General features: G+C 37.1%; 1 protein-coding gene and 1 pseudogene across 1 annotated transcript in view; one reads left to right on the top strand and one right to left on the bottom strand.

Moving 5' to 3' along the window:
- LOC145263209 (uncharacterized) overlaps positions 1-18,542 on the bottom strand; it is a 165,068-nt gene that overhangs the window by 70,048 nt on the left and 76,478 nt on the right. The window contains exon 7 of the mRNA XM_080120284.1: positions 3,559-3,712. Coding sequence (XP_079976410.1) covers positions 3,559-3,712 — 154 coding nt within the window. The remainder of the gene's footprint in view (positions 1-3,558; positions 3,713-18,542) is intronic.
- Positions 2,482-2,598, top strand: LOC145263518 (5S ribosomal RNA; annotated as a pseudogene).

Consider the following 18,542-nt stretch of genomic DNA (forward strand, 5'->3'; position numbering starts at 1 on the left):
GCATTGTGAAGAAGGAGAAGAATAATTAACATAAATTGTTGGGAAACTACTGAATATTTTACAGCAAGCTATTTCGGTGGTGAATGAGTAAGGTTAAGCTATTTCAGTGGTGAATGAGTAAGGTGAAGCATTGACATCCCGAGGCTGTTTGTATAGGTCCTGGATATGACCTTAAACTATATCCGATGGTGAGGCACCAGCTTGCGGGCTTTGAGGAGTGTGGAGTCACCCCTTAATTGCCATTACTCCCAGGTCCACTCTGACCCGGTGTAGTAGTACCTGTTAGGGTCCCAACTATGGGTTAAATAGAAACTGACTGGAAAAAAATATATACATATTCTATAAAAAACCTTTTCTTCACAATCACTGGATTCGGCATTAAATGGCCTAAAAAGGGTTGATATGCCGTAAAACAAAAACAACCAACCAACTGTTTGTATGAATTGCTGAGAGACTGCAGAATATTTTACTGCAGAAAAATGGCCGAAATTTACACAGAATATGAATTATTCCCCTTGCTGATTTTTCCAATTCAATTCAATTTATTTAGAAACAAAATAAAAATAAATAAATAAAACAAGTTGTCATCTTGAAAGATCATCTATGGTTCCCCCCCCCCCGATTTTAGTCACGTAAATTCCTTCGACATCAAAGTTGTGTTCGTTTTTGATGAAACCTTAGCTTATCCTCAAAGCAGAGGAAAAAGTATAAAAAATGGTCGGAATTCTTCTTAACTCTCAGCGTTGTATGTAAGAGGCTTGTGCTCTTCTGCCACTTGTTCGATACTTCCCCAAACAACCGACATATTTTCTCTTTTCGTCCTCTTTCCAACTGACAACGACCTAGCATGCATCAGATAATGTCACTATCCCACACAAAAAAAAAAAAAATAAATAAATAAATAAAACGTATTTTTATGCTGCCACATTGAACCCGAATATACATATATGTACAGAGCAATAAAAATAAAAAGGAACAAACCGAGTTATGTATTCATCAACGTTTCGTCTTTATTTCAAGACTTCCTCTGGATGAATGAGATTAAGAAAACAAAAATACAAGTACAAATATTTGGAAATGTTTCATGTGCAAAGTGTGACACTGTTCTATGTCAGAAAACGGAAAAAGACGTTGGGAATTAAAAAAAAAAAAAAAAAAAAAGAAGGGGAGCTTGCGTTGTTAAAGAGGAGATTTTTAATAACGTCATGTTAATATGTTTTTTAAAAGATATGAACGCAGTTAATATACTTTCTGGAAAAAATATGTTTGTTAAAATTCAAATATAGGCTTGTAACCGAAATGAAATGAGTGTGCTTTTATTATGTAATTTATTGGTTGAGATTATATGTAGTAATTATTACAGGCGGTGTTTGAATGGTGTGAGAAGGTTAACCTGTGTCTACAGTTAAATAATGTTCTTTTAATAAAAAGTTTACTTATTAATGGCGCTACATTATAGAAACCTGCACGTTGTTTAATTGTGGTTGAATTTGCAATAAGCGCTGATTCAAGAAGTCTCCAGCGCGGTTTATTTGAAATAAATTTAACTATTTTTGCTTGTTTGAGGTCAAAGGTGTGGTTATGCTGCAATGAATGAGAGAATAATGCATTTAGAGAACTCGGTTTGTTCCTTTTTATTTTTATTTCTCTATTTTGTCAGAATAATATTTCTATTATTCTCATCACATATATGTATGTATATATAATATATAAAATGCTGTATGTCTTTATGTCTGTCTGTCTGTCTCCATATTTTCATAATAGCAGCAAAAGGAGACTTGATTCCAAATATTTCTCATGTGTTATATCTCCCCTCTTTAGAAATAGGGTTAGGGTTAGGGTTAAGGTACGATTATGAATATTTCCTGTATCAACTAAGCCTTATAATCTGTGAAATTTACTCTATGTATGAAAACTAAATAGAGGAGATATAACATATGAGAAATATTTGGAATCAAGTCTCCCCTTGCTGTGATTTCAGATCATTTGAAACCATAGCAGCAAGTTTTAATCTCCCCTCCATCAAGGTCAGAGGTGTTAGGGAAATATCAGATATTTTGTAATTCATATGCAAAACTAGGAAAACAAATGAATATGATTGAAGTATTGGTAAAGGTGCAGTATCTTTCCACCCACAAAATTTTTTTTTTAAATTATCACTATTAGGGGTTTTCGATGGTGCTGGAAACGAAAATAGCAGTAAAAATAAGTTTTTTTTTTTTTTTTACTTTTGAAATCACGACTCTATAATAATAGATATGAAATCTGGACAAATTGAAGTATCTTATTTAAGCGTATTTTATGACCAGGCAAAGATACGTTCAGCAGCCGCCAATAGCGTAATGGTTATGAGCCTTGACTGCCGTACAGACAGTCGGGTTTCAATCTTGACTTGAGGTAGTTGCCTGTTTAGCCGCACTGATGAGCTGTGAAACAGCGAAACAGTACTGTATGTGGATGACTATATATATATACATATATATATACGGGATAATCACGTTGACACACCGGTTCTCGTCAGATCACCGAAGTTAAGCAATGTTGAGCCTGGTTAGTACCAGATGGGTGACCATTTGGGAATTCTAAGCGCTGTATGTGCTCTTCGCTTATCTCGGCATTTGTTTCCAGTCGTCCTGTACATACACTTCACTTGCCATTGGTATTTAACAATATTGACTCAGGAGAGGTGTGGTTGGAGATTGCACACCTGCCATAAAAAATTCATATGCAGGCACCCATACATAGGTATCCATAGTCTGTCAAAGACTGAAAGAGCTCTTATATATATATATATATATATATATATATATATATATATATATATATATGTATGTATTATAGTATACTGCTTTACCAGGAATAGACATTTTATTGTTCATTTCAAATAGTTAAGATTTTATTGGCAACAGCTGCATACAATTGCTTCAGCCCATAGCTATGTGTAGAACATATTAGAAAAATGAATGTAGAACAGTTGAGGTAGCAGTCAGTTGGCAGGAGAAAGACAAGAAAAACATGAGGGAAGTGATACAAATACATGTGAAAGAAAGAGGGATAAATAAAGACCCGGGCAGAGATAGGTTAGTTTAGAAGTCAATTCCTGAAAGCTGCCCAACATGGCAGCATGTAAAACAGACGTGAAGCTGATGATGATGATGATGATGATGATGATGATGACGATAACGATGATGATGATAATGATGATGACGACGATCATGATGACAATGATGACGACAACGATGATTATGACGATGACGATGATGATTATGATGATGATGATGATGACGATGATAATAATGATGATGATGCCAATGATGATGATGATGATGATGCCAATGATGATGATGATTATGATGACGATGATGACGATGATGCCAATGATGATGATGATGATGATAACGACGACGATGACGACGATGATGATGATGATGATGATGATGATGATGATGATGATGATGATGATGGGGTTTGCGAGTCAATGCGTACACGTGTCTAGGACCAGCAACACCAAATAACATCGCTACATGCTAAATGACTAAATGAACGTATCTTGCCTACCTTCGGCGATAACTTTGGTCTTCGATATCCTCTGCATTCCAATGCATCATTTTTCTCAACGGATATTGTAGATTTCTCCCGGGTGATACTTGTGGGTTCACTCGTAGCCCTTGGAGATAGCGAAACATCGACGGGTGTTTCCGAGAGATTCTTCCTACATAAAAAAGAACAAAGGTATGGAATTACTTAAAATGGCTGTCAAAGATTCGTTTGGGGGGAAAAAAGCAAAAAAGTAAAAGGCAATAGAAATGACCTCCAAAATTTTTTAATGCCAAAATGGACAAAAATAAAGGTGAAAATAATTTAGAAGAAGAAGAAGAAGAAGAAGAAGAAGAAGAAGAAGAAGAAGAAGAAAGGAAAGAAAATTAAAAAAAACAAAGAGAAAAATAAAAAGAAGATGAAGAAGAATAAGACGAAGAAGATGACGAGGAAAAGACAATAAGAAGAAAAGGAAGAAAAGGAAGAAAGGCATAGAAGAAGAAATGAAAGAAAGAAAAGAACAACAATAGTAAGAATAGAAAAGATAAGAAAGAAACAGACGAAGAAGAAAAAGAAGAAAAATAGAAGAAGACTTTCAGTGACGTAAAATATCAAAAGAAAAAATGTCCCCTTTTTTATTTCCAATGATTACCCCACTTTTTTTTCTTTTTTTATTCAATTTTCATCCCAAACTGGCCTTCGGGACAAGATCAAAGTGTAGTATCTGTTCTTCAGATGCTGCACTTCAATTTCTTGTTCTTTGTCAGTGGGGGAGAAATCCTTCACGACTGAGACAATTTTTATTTTTGTTCCTTTTCTCCACGTTAAAAAACGACCCTGGTGTCTAACTCTGTCCCGTGGGGAGGCATTGTAAATAGGAACAAGGCACCGTGCAACTTTGATGTAGGGGCTACTACCGAGGACATAAGTTGCAGGGGTACTATTTAGGGAGTTGAGCAGCAAGATGTCTGTTCACATTACACTTGAACTTCTGCATGTCAGTACAGTTGGGAAAGCAGGAACCTGGAAGGGAGTCCAAAAGTCTATCAGTTCTTCGGAAGAAACTATTAGAGTAGAAGGCTTTCTTACATCTAGGGATCTCTGTGTAGGGGTGGGATTTTGCTGCCTGTCAGATTTGTCGGGAGTATTTACGTCGAGGAGATACAAGGGCATGTAGTTTGTCAGAGCGTACACCATTAAAATACTTCTAAAACAGGCAAAGGGATGCAACATTTCCTCAATGGGACAGAGGCTGAAGCTTCAGTTCAGGACCTATCAGGTTGGCGACTCTTTTTTGAATCCTGTCCAAGAGCGAGAGACTAGTAGCAGATGCACCAGCCCAAATGTGACAACAATACTCCATACATGGGCGAATGGTGGCCTTGTAGAGGTACAGGATACTCTCAAACATAAGTAACTTTCTAGCACGGTAGAGAGAGCCCACCTTCCTCGCAGCAGCCCTGACAATGCTATCAATGTGTCTGCTCCAACTCATGTTCTCTGTACTCTTGATCTTAATAATGTTGGGTTTTTAGTAAGGAGGTATCAAGTACCATTGTTTTAACGGACTGAATCGAATACTCTTACAATCCTGGTGGACTAATTCACAAAAAAATAAAAAAATAATAATGATAATGTCGTTCATCAAATTCCTCAGTGTTTGTTTACATTACGTCAGCTGATGTTTGGGCTTGATGAATGCACTTTTGATTAATGTTTAGCCTTAAAATATGCAAAAGAAAAAATGATTTGCGGCGATTTTAAATGGTACCTCTTCTTTTATCGTAAATTGAGCTTATTAATAAGAAAAAAATAAAATAAAATTGTGAGGTATACCAGGACTTGAACAGAGGATAATTCGATTCATAGTCGAATGCTCTACCACTGAACTATACCTCCAGAGGTCAATAATTCTGTTTTTTTTTGTTTTTTTTAAAGAAGAAATGATTTGCTAAAATTTTATTATCTCCCTTGCCGGTGTAACGTATAAAAATTCCCTTTGTAAAAATTTTTCTTTTTTATCTATAAGAAAAAAACTATTTTTAGAATCCGATTTTTTCGATTCTCGATACCTATTGGATGAATTTCTGTACAAAACATATCTAAGAACACTGCCAGAAAAAAAAAATTGCAAATAATAAGCTCAGTCGTTTGGGAACATATAAGGAAGGAACGCACACACACACACACACACACACACACACATACAAAGTGACTTTTATATAATAGTAGATAGCTAAGGGTGCTCAGTTTCTAATACATCGTTCTATTAAATCGACCCCCCCATATTGGAACCAGTCGGCATTTGAAATCGGAACCTATAAGAAAGGAACTCACACACCCACACGCGCGCACACACACGCACACACACACATGCACGCACGCACACACATACGCATGCATGCACACACACGTCGGCATTTGAAAACAGAACCTATAAGAAAGGAACTCACACACACACACACACGCACGCACGCACGCACACACATACACATGCATGCACGCACACACACGCACCCACATGCACGCACACACACACGCATGCACGCACACACACATGCAAGCGCGCAGACACACACACACATGCATGCACACACGCACGCACACCCACACACGCAGACACACACTCAAATATACACGCACATAGACACTTTTATATAATAATAAAAATAGAGATAGGTACTTCTATTCAAAAAAAAAAATTTGATAATGGAAGAATCATGAAGGAAATTCTTAGTAATGTTAAATCTATTAGAAGTCTTTTAAAGTGTTTCATTTAAAATGTAGCAGGGAAACCAGGAGTTGCCCAGGACCATATAAAACAAAGAGAAAATAAAGTTGCATTTGAACATGCTTGCTATTCTTAGGATATAGAGCACTTTTTGATGACTACCACTTTCTCTCCCAAACAAAGCTGAGTAGATTTTCTTATATGTGCTGCGTTAAACGCACCTGCTCTATATAGGAAACTGAGAACTATGCACCAATTACCAGATAATACACTTCATTATTATGATATGATAAAATATCATTATTATTACTAGCAGGACCTGTTAATCGACGTTGCCCGTTGTAAACATGACCTCTCCCCTCCTTGTAAAAAATTAAACTATGGTTGTTGGTGGTGGCCAATCCCCAACCTTTAAGAATGATTTTTGGAATAGACACCCCCCCAACCTCTTTATGTTAAAAACAGCTTTCGGAATAGACATTCCATTTTTTGAGGGCCGAGGTTGTAAAAATATTTGCCCCAAATTTAATCTTAATATTTGTTGTCAGCATACCCACCGCAAATACTATAACCCCTCCCCCCCCCCTAAAAATTGGGGTTGGCAGTCAGGGCTCTATGGACAAATTTATCTTTAGTTAACCTTTGACAACTAAATATTTTCGTTTCCTAGCCAAATAGAAAAGTTACCAGCCAAACCCACATGGTTTTTAGAATATGACATTTTCGTTCTGTGACGAGTATGTACATCATAAAGATTTTTCTGTTTTTTTTTTGTTTTTTTTTTTTTAATAAGTGTAATTCTAAATATGTAATAAATTTTATGTTGATACTGGAAGGTATAAACATTGTAATTTCTTCAGATATTTTTTTAAACGGCCCTCGTTAAAAAGGTATATTGTTCTATTAAATTTTTATTATTTAAATAATTTAACTTTGTTCACTTTATAAAAAAAAAAAAGTTGAAAAGATATTTTTCACTTTTGGAAGATTGTCAGTGAAAGCAATACAATCGGCAAAAGATAAGCGTTTTATTATTTCTAGTCGCCATTTTTAAAAATCACTCGCAAATGCGACTGTTTCACTCGCAATGTAGAGCCCTGGCAGTGTCTGTGAGAGAGAAGTAGATTTGTTTATCACTCGCACGTACAACATGGCGACCAGTGAATTACAGTGCATAATACAGGTGTTTATATCTCGAAAACTTGTTGTCTCTGCCAAATTTAAATAAGATTATCTTATTCAGCATAGTCGAAAACCTATAAAAGTTGTCATCTTAAAGAAAATTATGGAGGTGTAACTAAGGTAAAAAAATTACTTTAAAAAAACGAAAACAAAGTTAATGTCTGTGTAGTGTTCATAATGAGTCCGGAAAAGAGAAACAAAATACTCCACAGAAAGTATTATTGGTAAAAAAAAACAAATGTATAACAAATAAGTGTTTCCATAATTAAGGCGTTAACTTATTTGTAAGTGGTTGACAGGGTAAGTAACATGATTGAAGCCTACATAATCGTTGGAAAATATATAAGTAATTCAAATCGTCCACGGTAATAGCAAATGTAAAAAAAAAAGAAGAAAAATATAAAAAAAAAAAACGTCTAAAAACCAAACTAAAAACAAAACAAAAAAGTAGCATCTAAAATCGAAAAATAAATAATGGTACCCATAAATGTTGTTTTTTAAGGGCTTTTGGGGGCGGGGATTAGTGACTTTGTGCATAGATAAGTGTAAGGTTACAGTATTGAATTTTCTGTTTATGAACGGTTATTATGTTTGTATTTATTTTTTTTTTAGCAAGATTACCTCATGTACAGAGTGAAGCCATATTAGTAAATTTCTTGGGCGTTTGTTTATATATGAAGAAGTGGATTCCAGAATAATAGAATTGTCAGGTCTCAACCAATCAGAATGGGCGGTCAGAAGAAAGAATTTATTATTTTTGAATTGGGAAATGGAAAGATTATGTTATGTGTATGTAGCTAATAACCAGCTACGAGGGCTGCAATGAAAGTATCATAGGAAAATATAGAATTTGTCCCTGTGTCATCAACTGGTAGCAGTAGAACTAAATATTTATAGAAAAAAAAATGGAGACTCGTTCCTCTATAGATATTGCGCCTAGGATGCAATGTAGCATTTTATAATAACGACTTAATGTTTCTAGAATTGTGTTAAAAAATCACATAAGATAGTTGCTAATAGCTTAGACATAATGAATTAGTATGTGGCATCTGTTATTGCAAACCTACGATACTTTGGTCCAGAGGGGAATTTCTACAGTCAAAATATTATATAGGAGATAAATCCTAGGCAACACCGAGTAGATTATCTTGTATAAAATAGCAAAACAGAGTGATGTTTTTTTTTGGGGGGGGGGCAATGTGGTTATTAAGCATACTTGCTCTATCTAATATATTGAGCATTTTGGATTGATTAATGTATACTCATTACCGATATGATACTGCGTTGTTACATGTATTTGTTTTAGGCAACTGTGTTCTTGGTCTGGTGTACAACATATTAACAAACGACAAAGAAATTATTTTTCCCATGCAAAACTGCATTTAAACACACTTGCTCTATCTAGGATATTGTGCACTTTTCTATTACTGTATATCACTTCCCATATATCAAAATGCATTATTATTATTATTATTATTATTATTATTATTATTATTATTATTAGCAGGGGCTGTGTACTGGCTTTGCCCGGTTGAAAGATGACCCAAAACCAGAACATCTATAGTGAAGCCTCCTCCTCCTCCTCCTCCTCCTCCTCCTCCTCCTCCTCCTCGAAAACAAAACATACCTTTGTACATTATTGTAAATTACTGAGTATGAATAAACGACTAAAAAAATGCTAACACAAGGAGAAGGTGGCAGTTGCTAGTGATAGCTGCCATCAGCTCCAAAATACTGCGGGCACATCTTGCTTCTACAGTTGTGCATTTTTTTTAGCAGTGCTGGGAAGCGGATATATAACGACGTTTGTTGAACTACTAGTCAGCTTTGCTTGCATGCAGCGCACACACGGACACAATGCATAACACCCTCAAGTTTGAGACACCTAAGGTTATCATTCCTTATTTCCAGAGTTGCATGTTTAAACTGATAGGTGGTGATATCGACTTCCTTTCTCTCTCTCTCTCTCTTTCACTCTCTTTCATCTGGGATGTCATGCGGTATAGACGTGTTAAAAATATTTGAAGATTTTTTGCTCGTGACTTTCTTATAAAACATGTCTTGTACCAGCCACCCGTAATAAATTCACACGGTTTGTAAGTTTCATATTTTTGGTGAACGTTGTTTCTTTATTTGTTGTTCGTCCATTAATTTTACCTTTCTCAACATGGTAGACAAGATTTAACCTCCACGCGTCACAACTTTTCCATCGCCACAGGACCATTTTTATAGACAAATGCCTGAGAGAGTATCTATACACAGACGATGTTATAGAGTCTTAGCTTTGTACGACAGCTAAATCTCTCTCTTGGTTCAAAATTTTGAGATCCAGCCACAAGCAAGAGCAAGATAGCGAGGAAAAAGTTAAACGGCAGACCAGCTTAATGCGGGTACTGGTCTCCTGCTTTATGTTTTTTTTTTAAATCAGAGATTTGCTTCTCCTAGAAAGGTTGACTTCACCACGGCTTACGGGAGCCCTCTCCACCCCAGCAAACATATACATACACACAAACACACACGGTGCTAGTTGGCCGTTGACCCCGAAAAGAGGTTCATTCGCCCTTTGAAAGGTCTTGTTTTTAATCCTTCAGGGAGACTGGCCGCCCTCCTCACCAAACAAGTCTGGTGGGGGAACCAGTTTAGTCGCCGGTAACCCGACCATGAGGCAGGTAGTACTGGGTTACATGGTATCAGTAGCATATATATATATATATATATATATATATAGATATATAAATACAGACATACATATATATATATATATATGGAGAGAGAGAGAGAGAGAGAGAGAGAGAGAGGCCACTGGTTGTTACTGGCTATTAGCATTGCTTTAGGGTCGTTACTTGTCTTTAAAACTGTCACTATATTATTTATGTACTTATTTTATGGATGAAGTAATTATTCACGGACATGTGTTTCGGTGTACTATGGCTTATCAGCATAGTTGACTATGTAAGGATCCGACCGCTTTGCCAAGAGGTTTCCGACTGAAATTATGGCTTTGTTGTTTTACATATATTTGCACACGTACATGAATGTGGGTGATAATACATACGTACACGAAAAAACACTCTCCTAAGACCCAGAGGAGCTAACTCATAATAATCGAATAATCACTAAAAAATAATAGCAAAAATATTACGACGTATTATCTTGGAATGTCAAATGAGCACTTACTGCAGAAACTCTCCTCAGACGAGGGTGTTTCTGCACATATCAATAGTGTTTAGTGTCATGGTTTATAAAATATGTGCTCCGGCCAGGAATAAATAAAAAATAATTAAACACTTTACTCTTGTTGCGTTTTATTGTAAAGCAACGTTAGTCTATGATACATGGTGAGAAATTTAATGACGACTTAACATTTAAATTTCCTTCTCCTAGATGCATGTTTTAACGAAGACTGGGGGTGAATCTCTCCCAATGAATTAATGCGCCCCCAGATACCAACCTGGAAATTTCTATGACTCGGCGCGGTACATACAGCGCCCAGCCTTCCCAAATAGTCACCCATCTGCTTAACTTTGGTGATCTGGTAAAAACCGGTATGTCAACGTGATTGTGTCATATATATATATAACCAGTATCAGCCTAAATTTGACTGCTCCAAAATGAAATTATCTGTCTGTGGATGCCGGTGGTGAGCACTGTTGGTCACTGGCATGTAGTGTTGTTTTGAGGCATTTGGTGGTCACAGACTGCCTTTACAACAGTTGTTTATTATCGGACACAGCGTTCACTCGATTGCTCCGAAATGAAATTGCCTATCTGTGATTGTCGGCCACTGTCATGCAGTGGCGAACACAGTAATTCATTGTTGAGCAATGTAATCATGTGGTGGTTATGATTTGTTACCAGTGGTAACTGTGGCATAGTGATATTTTTAGGAGGTTAATGTCACCTGATGGCAATGCTGGGCACGGTCAGTTATTCCTATATAGAGGCGGTTACTTGTGGGCACTGGCTGCCTTAACAACTCTTGTGTCACTATCGTCAAGTGTTGGGAAATGGTGGCCATGACCGATGTAGTGTTTGCTGTGTTGATGTAGATGCTATATTGCAACATGTGTTTTGCATAATACGAACCATGGTTGTTAAGTTTTGAGACATTGTGTTGAACAAAGATGGCGGCGTAGTTCAGATCAGTAACCAAGATGGCAACCAAGAATCAAATGTGATCCGTTGCGTAGTTAACCTCTTAAGTTCTGAGATATTATGTTGAACAAAGATAGTGGCGTAGTTCAGATCAGTAACCAAGATGGTGGCGTAGTTCAGATCAGTAACCAAGATGGCGGCAAAGAATTAAATGCGGTCTGTGATGTAGCAAATGGCGAACTGATTGAATCCAAAATTCGACAGTTTTTATAATAATTTTGCGACGTTTTCATAGGTTGTTTAGCACAGCCGTTGGTTATAAAAACGATTGGCGAATCCATTCGTCTCATACCCCCATCAAAAACATTTTACAATGGTATATTTTATATATGTTCAAGCAAGATCAAAGATGGTTGGTTGGTTGTTTTGTTTTAGGGCATATTAACCCTTTTCAAGTTATTTAATGCCAAATCCAGTGATTTGGAAGAAAAGTTTTTTAGTAGAATATGTTTTTTCAAGTCAGTTTCTATTTAACCCATAGTTGGGACCCTAACAGGTACTACCACTCTCGGTCAGAGTGGACCTGGGAGCAATGGCAATTAAAGGGTGACTCCACACTCCCCAAAGCCCGCAAGCTGGGGCCTCACCATCGGATATAGTTTAAGCTCATATCCAGGACCTAAGATCAAAGAGTATACGGTTGATATTATATTTTTATTTGTTATCCTATGTTAAGACTGGGTCACTAAGTAATAACGTTATTATTTCAGCACGGTCCATAATTTGCATAAGTACACATATGTTAAATATTAAAAGCCTAAAGGCGATCGAGCATGTTAACTGATTCTATTCCAGAAAATATGTCTATTAACGGGATAGTTGTAAAAGTATATGTCCTCCTAAGAAACTAATAATAACATTTGTTATATCAAAATATTTCTTAAAATGCCCAACGTGAAAACCTGTGCAGGCTAGTGACGTCATTAAGCAATCTGGACATCATGTCTAAAATACATATCCATGTATGCAATCTGTTTTGACCAGTTTTAATTTTTTGCATCAGCAGTGAAATACCTACTGGAGCGATAGAATGATCCAACCATTTTTTCCAGCAATCTTGGCAACAGATTTGATGTATGAGAAGCCTTTAATAAGTTTCCAGACTTTTTGTACAGACATTTCAAATTGTTGTAAATTCTTGAAAATTCGGTATGTTATTGCTATACATTTTATGAGATGACAGGTTATGATTTCAGGTTCAGATCAACAGCTATAGCAGGAATTGGAATACACTCTACAAAAGCCTGATTATCACAGCTGCTAAATTTCGAAAATGCAATCTGAACGTGAGGACACTTTAGAAGAACAATATGCAATAAAATTCTGTTTTAAACTTGGAAAAAATGCCACAGAAACGTATGGAATGCTTCAGACTGCTTTTAGACCATCTTGCATGAATCGAGCGTCAGTTTTTGAGTGGCATAAGAGATTCAAGGAAGGCAGGCTGTCTGTGAGAGATGATGTGAAGTGTAGGAGGACTGAGGAAGTCAGAACACTATAGTTGATTGGCCAAATAAATAATTTTATGAATAAGAATCGTCATGTGTCTATAGAGATAATAAGTGCACAGTTTGATGTCAGTGTGGGAACTGTACACACAATTATTCGCGGGGAACTGAAGATGTGAAAGATTTGTGCAAAGTTTGTCTGAAGGTTGCTCAGAGAAGATCAGAAAGAAAGGCTTTGTCATGACAACAGGGAGTTGGGCACCAAGACAGTTTCTCACTCTCCCTATAGTTCAGACCTTGTTCCTTGCGACATTTGATTATTCCCTAAGCTCAAGGAAAACCTTAGAGGCTGTCGTTATGAGACAATTGAGGAGATGAAAGAGGCTGGACGATGCTCATTGACACACTCACACAAGAGGCTTCCATGAGCCTTCCAGAAGTTATTAGGAACAAGACAACAAGTGCGTTGCAGCCTGAGGAGATTGCTTCAAAGAGGACTAGAGTTTCATGTATGTACTATCAATTAAAGTACGCATACGAAAAAAGTCTGGAAACTAATTGAAAGAACCTCATACTTGTAAAACAGGCACAAGCATGCAACATTGCATATCTCGATTTATACTCCAGATTAAATATAAAATAATACATGGAATATTCGCTGACAGTATCGGAAAATGTAAGTCACAATATCATCTTGGACATGGAGATTCGGGACAAGATCAAAGTGTAGTATCTGTTCTTCAGATGCTGCATTTCTATTTCTTGTTCTCTTTCGGTGGAGGAGAAATCCTTCACGACTGAGACAATTTTTATTTTTGTACCTTTTCTCCACGTTAAAAAACGACCCTGGTGTCTAACCCTGTCCCGTGGGGAGGCATAGTAAATAGGTACAAGTAGATAAACTCACCCGAGCAAGAAGAGCGGATGTCATAATCTATAATATAAATCTCAAACTTTGGTTTGTGTGTGTCTGTATGTATGTATGTATGTATGTATGTATGTATGTATGGCATATTCACGTTGACACACCAGTTCTTGCTAGATCACCGAAGTTACAAGTGTTAGAGAATGGATCGAGAGAGAGAGAGAGGGGGAGGTGTGTAAATTATAATTAATGCAGAAGTGCCGAAAAGTTTTCTACCAATGGTAATGAACTACCGACTAATTAAATCTTAAAGGCCGATCATCATAACACAGCTGACTACAATTTCGTAGTGTTCAAGTCCAACATAAACAAATTCTTGATGAACTGTCCCCTTAGGTAATCCAATTTACCAAATTTACACTACTAAAGATTACTGCATTTTCCCATTAACTACTGGACACTCAATAACCCTTATCCTCGAGTGGCCTCCGGGCCTCGATAAGTGGTGACGACTATGTAAAAAAAGAAGAATAATCATTTTAATGATATCAAAATGAAAATCCAATGTAATAACTGTTATTATGATAAATCCAGTTGATTATTTTAATAAAACAGTTAACTTAGAAATGATAGAATGAAATATAATTGGGAGTTAAACGACGCTACTATTTTCATTAGTGTTAGAGAATAGATCGAGAGAGAGAGAGAGAGAGAGAGAGAGAGAGAGAGAGAGAGAGAGAGGGAGGTGTGTAAATTATATTGAGACACGTTGACCGGAAGTCAGGATCAGCTGATCGGATTGCGTGTGAATCATGTGATCAAGTTAGCTGAATCGTGGAGATTTGGTTTGGACGTAGAAGGCGATGGACGGCTTTATACGTCTCCTCCCCTTCACTGGGGGGGACGCTGACGTGTGTAGAAATGAGACCAAGAGTACCACAAAAGCCAGAGATTCATTTCCATCTTCTGCAAGACATCTGGAAAGTGAAATAAAAACTATAAAACAAATTCATCGTGTTGGAGTGAATGGACCTTCGTCCAAAACAGATACCGTCTCCCCTCCAAGACATGAGATGTTTCCAGATGGACCAACATCGCTGACACAGAAGGTATGTCTGAAAATAGATGACATGTCACACACACATTCACACTTAAAAGCATGTGAACATATGTAATAGAAAGACATTTAGACAATCACACAACGGTCCCCCTTATTAGAGATAACAACGCAACAAACTCTCAATTTGGTGCTAGTGGACCAGTCCACCTGTACATGGGTGGAAAGAAAAGAAATAGAACCTGGTGGTTACCATAAAAAAAAGTAGTAGAGCGGATGTCATAATCTATATATATAAATCTCAAACGTTGGTTTGTATGTATGTATGTCAGGTCATGTATATATGTATGTATGTTATGTCAGGTCATGTCATATGCTACTGGTACCATGTAACCCAGTACTACCTGCCTCATGGTCGGGTCACCGGCGACTAAACTAGTTCCCCCACCAGACTTGTTTGGTGAGGAGGGCGGCTAGTCTCCCTGAAGGATTAAAAACAAGACCTTCCAAAGGGCGAATGAACTCTTTTTCTGGGTCAACGGCCAACTAGCACCGTGTATATTTGTGTGTGTGTGTGTGTGTATATGTGTATTGGGGTGGAGAGGGCTCCCGTAAGCCGTAGTGAAGGCAACCTTTCTAGGAGAAGCAAATCTCTAATTTAAAAAACCATAAAGCGGAAGACCAGTACCCGCATTAAGCTGGTCTGCAGTTTAATTTATTGCTAGCTATCTTGCTCTTGCTTGTTGCTGGATCTCAACATTTTGAACCGAGAGAGAGACTTAGCTGTCGTACAAAGCTAAGACTCTGTAACATCATCTTTGTATAGATACTACCTCAGACATTTGGGCTCATGGATTTTAAATGTCTGAGGGAGTGCCACTCGTCTGACAAGACGTTGCAATCATCATTATGTATGTATGTGTGTATGTATTTATGGCATATTCATGTTGACACACCAGTTCTTGCTAGATCACCGAAGTTAAGCAATGTTGAGCCTGGCTAGTACCAGATGGGTGACCATTTGGGAATTCTAGGTGCTGTATGTGCTTTCCGCTTATCTCAGCATTGTTTCCAGTCATCCTGAACCTCCACTTATCACTGGTATTCAACAATGTCGAATCAGGAAAGGTGTGGTTGCAGATTGCGCAACTCTTGCCACAAAAATCTCACGCACAGGCACCCTTACAGTGGGTATCCATAGTTTGTCAAGACTTGAGGAAGCCATTTTTTATGTATGTATGTCTACTAAAAGCTTTCATCAGCCGCATCGGACCAGGTCGAAATCAGTACCATCTGAAAGAGCAATCCCTTGGGCGCATATGTGAAGCTTAGAAAAAAATGGTCAATTATTCCGTATAGAAATAAAGTTTTAAACGAAGAGAGGGTCAGTTAAAATTGTCTTCAAAAACTGCGCATGCGTCAAGCATTATTATTAGTTTCAATAAAAGAATGTCCAACGTTATTTTGCATGTCAGAATTTAATTCCTCTATCTACCCTTCTTGTCTCTTTCTTTTCTCCCTTCTTTAACCCCCCCCCTCTATGCAAGTAGTTGTAGACTGCTACTGATAGCACGTGACTGTTTCTTTGTTGACGATTGGTCGAGTGGCTTTTTTGCTTGCCGATTTAAGCAAAAATGGAAGTTAAAAAAGGCAGTTGCTACCTTGGCCTTTGGGAGTGAAAGGTCGTTGTTTGTAAAATGTCGGACGATTTTTAAACTTTGTATTATTTATTTGGCATTTTTTTTATTGAAGTTAATTGAATTACAACAAAACATTTTTCGTATTTCAAGGTTTTCGTAAATCCCATGTTTTGCCATCGTAACTGCTAATTTTTGGTTCCTCGACAAAAGGAGGGTGGACCTGTAAATTCACCCTTGTCCGTTTGTCCGTTTGTCTGTCCACATTTTACGCAATAACTACGCCTTGGAATTTTTTTGAAATTTTGCACAAACATTAGACATGATGTGAGTAAAAAAGTAACAGAACGGATTTCCAGGAAAACTCCGGTTTCCCCCCCCCTAAGGAATGCCTTTCGAGTTAAAATGGCTAAAATTGACATTGTTGTGCTTATTAAAAAAAAATTGACGCCTTGGATTTTTATAAAACTTTCTGAAAAGTTGTAACTAACTGATTTCTATATAATTTTGTTTGTCTATACTTTGCGATAATTCTTGGGTGTGCCCCAGGGGCTCTTTTTAGGCGAATAAAAACACTCCATTTTTGGGACTATTTTACCATATTTGTCGTAAATTTTCTGTGTATGTCTTATTTAGCAGTTTTGCATGGTGCTGAACTCAAATTTAAATATGTTGAGGCCTTGGGGACTTTTAGGGCTAAATGGGGGGGGAGGGAAATGATGGACTTAGTCATTTCTTTTTTTTTGCATGGTGTAGAACTTAAATTTACATATGTTAAGGCCTAAAACTGCATTGTTTGTTCATTCTCAACAGGATTTGACGCCCCCTGGGGACATTTGGGGTTAAATATGGGGGTGGGGGACAAATGCTGAACTTAGTCATTCTTTATGCCTCATTCACTGTGTAACACCAAAGAGGGGCCACATCAGATCAGTAGGGTCGATGTGACGTTTTTTTGTGTTGAATGTAATATTCAATCCTGGGCGAACACCGATTACAGAAAAAAAAAAAATTTTTTTTTAGTTAATATTTTTATGTGTCAAAATCTTGTTGTTGAGATACCATACGGTCGGGGGATAAAAATAGAAATCGCATGCTAAACTTCAAAGCGAAAGATTACTTAAAACATTTTTTAACCAAAATACGCTCGCATTTGAACTAAACGAGCCAACACAAAAATATTCCGAAACAGAGATTGGAAATGTCGGTCGGCTTGAAATGTGTTGTTTGACAGGTGAAATGTCGGATCGTTTTTGATCTGAGAAACACACACACACACGAAACAGATCAGGCCTGATAAAAGAATTAATGACGTCAGCCCAAGGTTCGACATGAATTGTTTTTCAATATGAATTATCTAAAAATGTCTTTTGGCAAATTGTTTTGGGCGCTAAGGGGAATTCTGACATGTAAAGAATATTTCTTTTAAAAATCACACGGATGTTTTTACAAAACAAATAATTCAAAGGGGAAAGAAGATCAAACGGATATTTTTAAATAGATGAAAGCTGGTGATCTATTACAAGCTAAAAAAAAATATTTCCTCTGATTATCAGTTGATAATATGGAAAAAACCATTATCGAGAAGGCGGGGTCAGGCAAGTTGGGGAGGAGTCAATTTGATTTTGGAAATTGGGGGCAGAAAAATAATACCTGCCACAGGCCAAATTGACCAATGAGAAGGAATCAGGTGGATTGTTATCAATCAATTTCATTGGTCGAAGACGAACGTAGGTGTCATCATTATTCAAGGGTTTTACTATATAAGATCTGTAAAACTCGATTTAATCAGATAGAAGGAGATAGAAGGAGATAGAAGAAGAGAGAAGACAGAGAGAGGTCTTTGGAGAGACAGAGAAAAAGGTCTCGGTAGAGGAATCCAGCCACCCAACTTCTCTCTCCCCCTCGCTGGTCGCCAGAGAGCTCAATT

The sequence above is a fragment of the Euprymna scolopes genome, chromosome 38 (assembly GCF_053919585.1).
Source record: "Euprymna scolopes isolate OS-2025 chromosome 38, ASM5391958v1, whole genome shotgun sequence".
NCBI lineage: Eukaryota > Metazoa > Mollusca > Cephalopoda > Sepiida > Sepiolidae > Euprymna > Euprymna scolopes.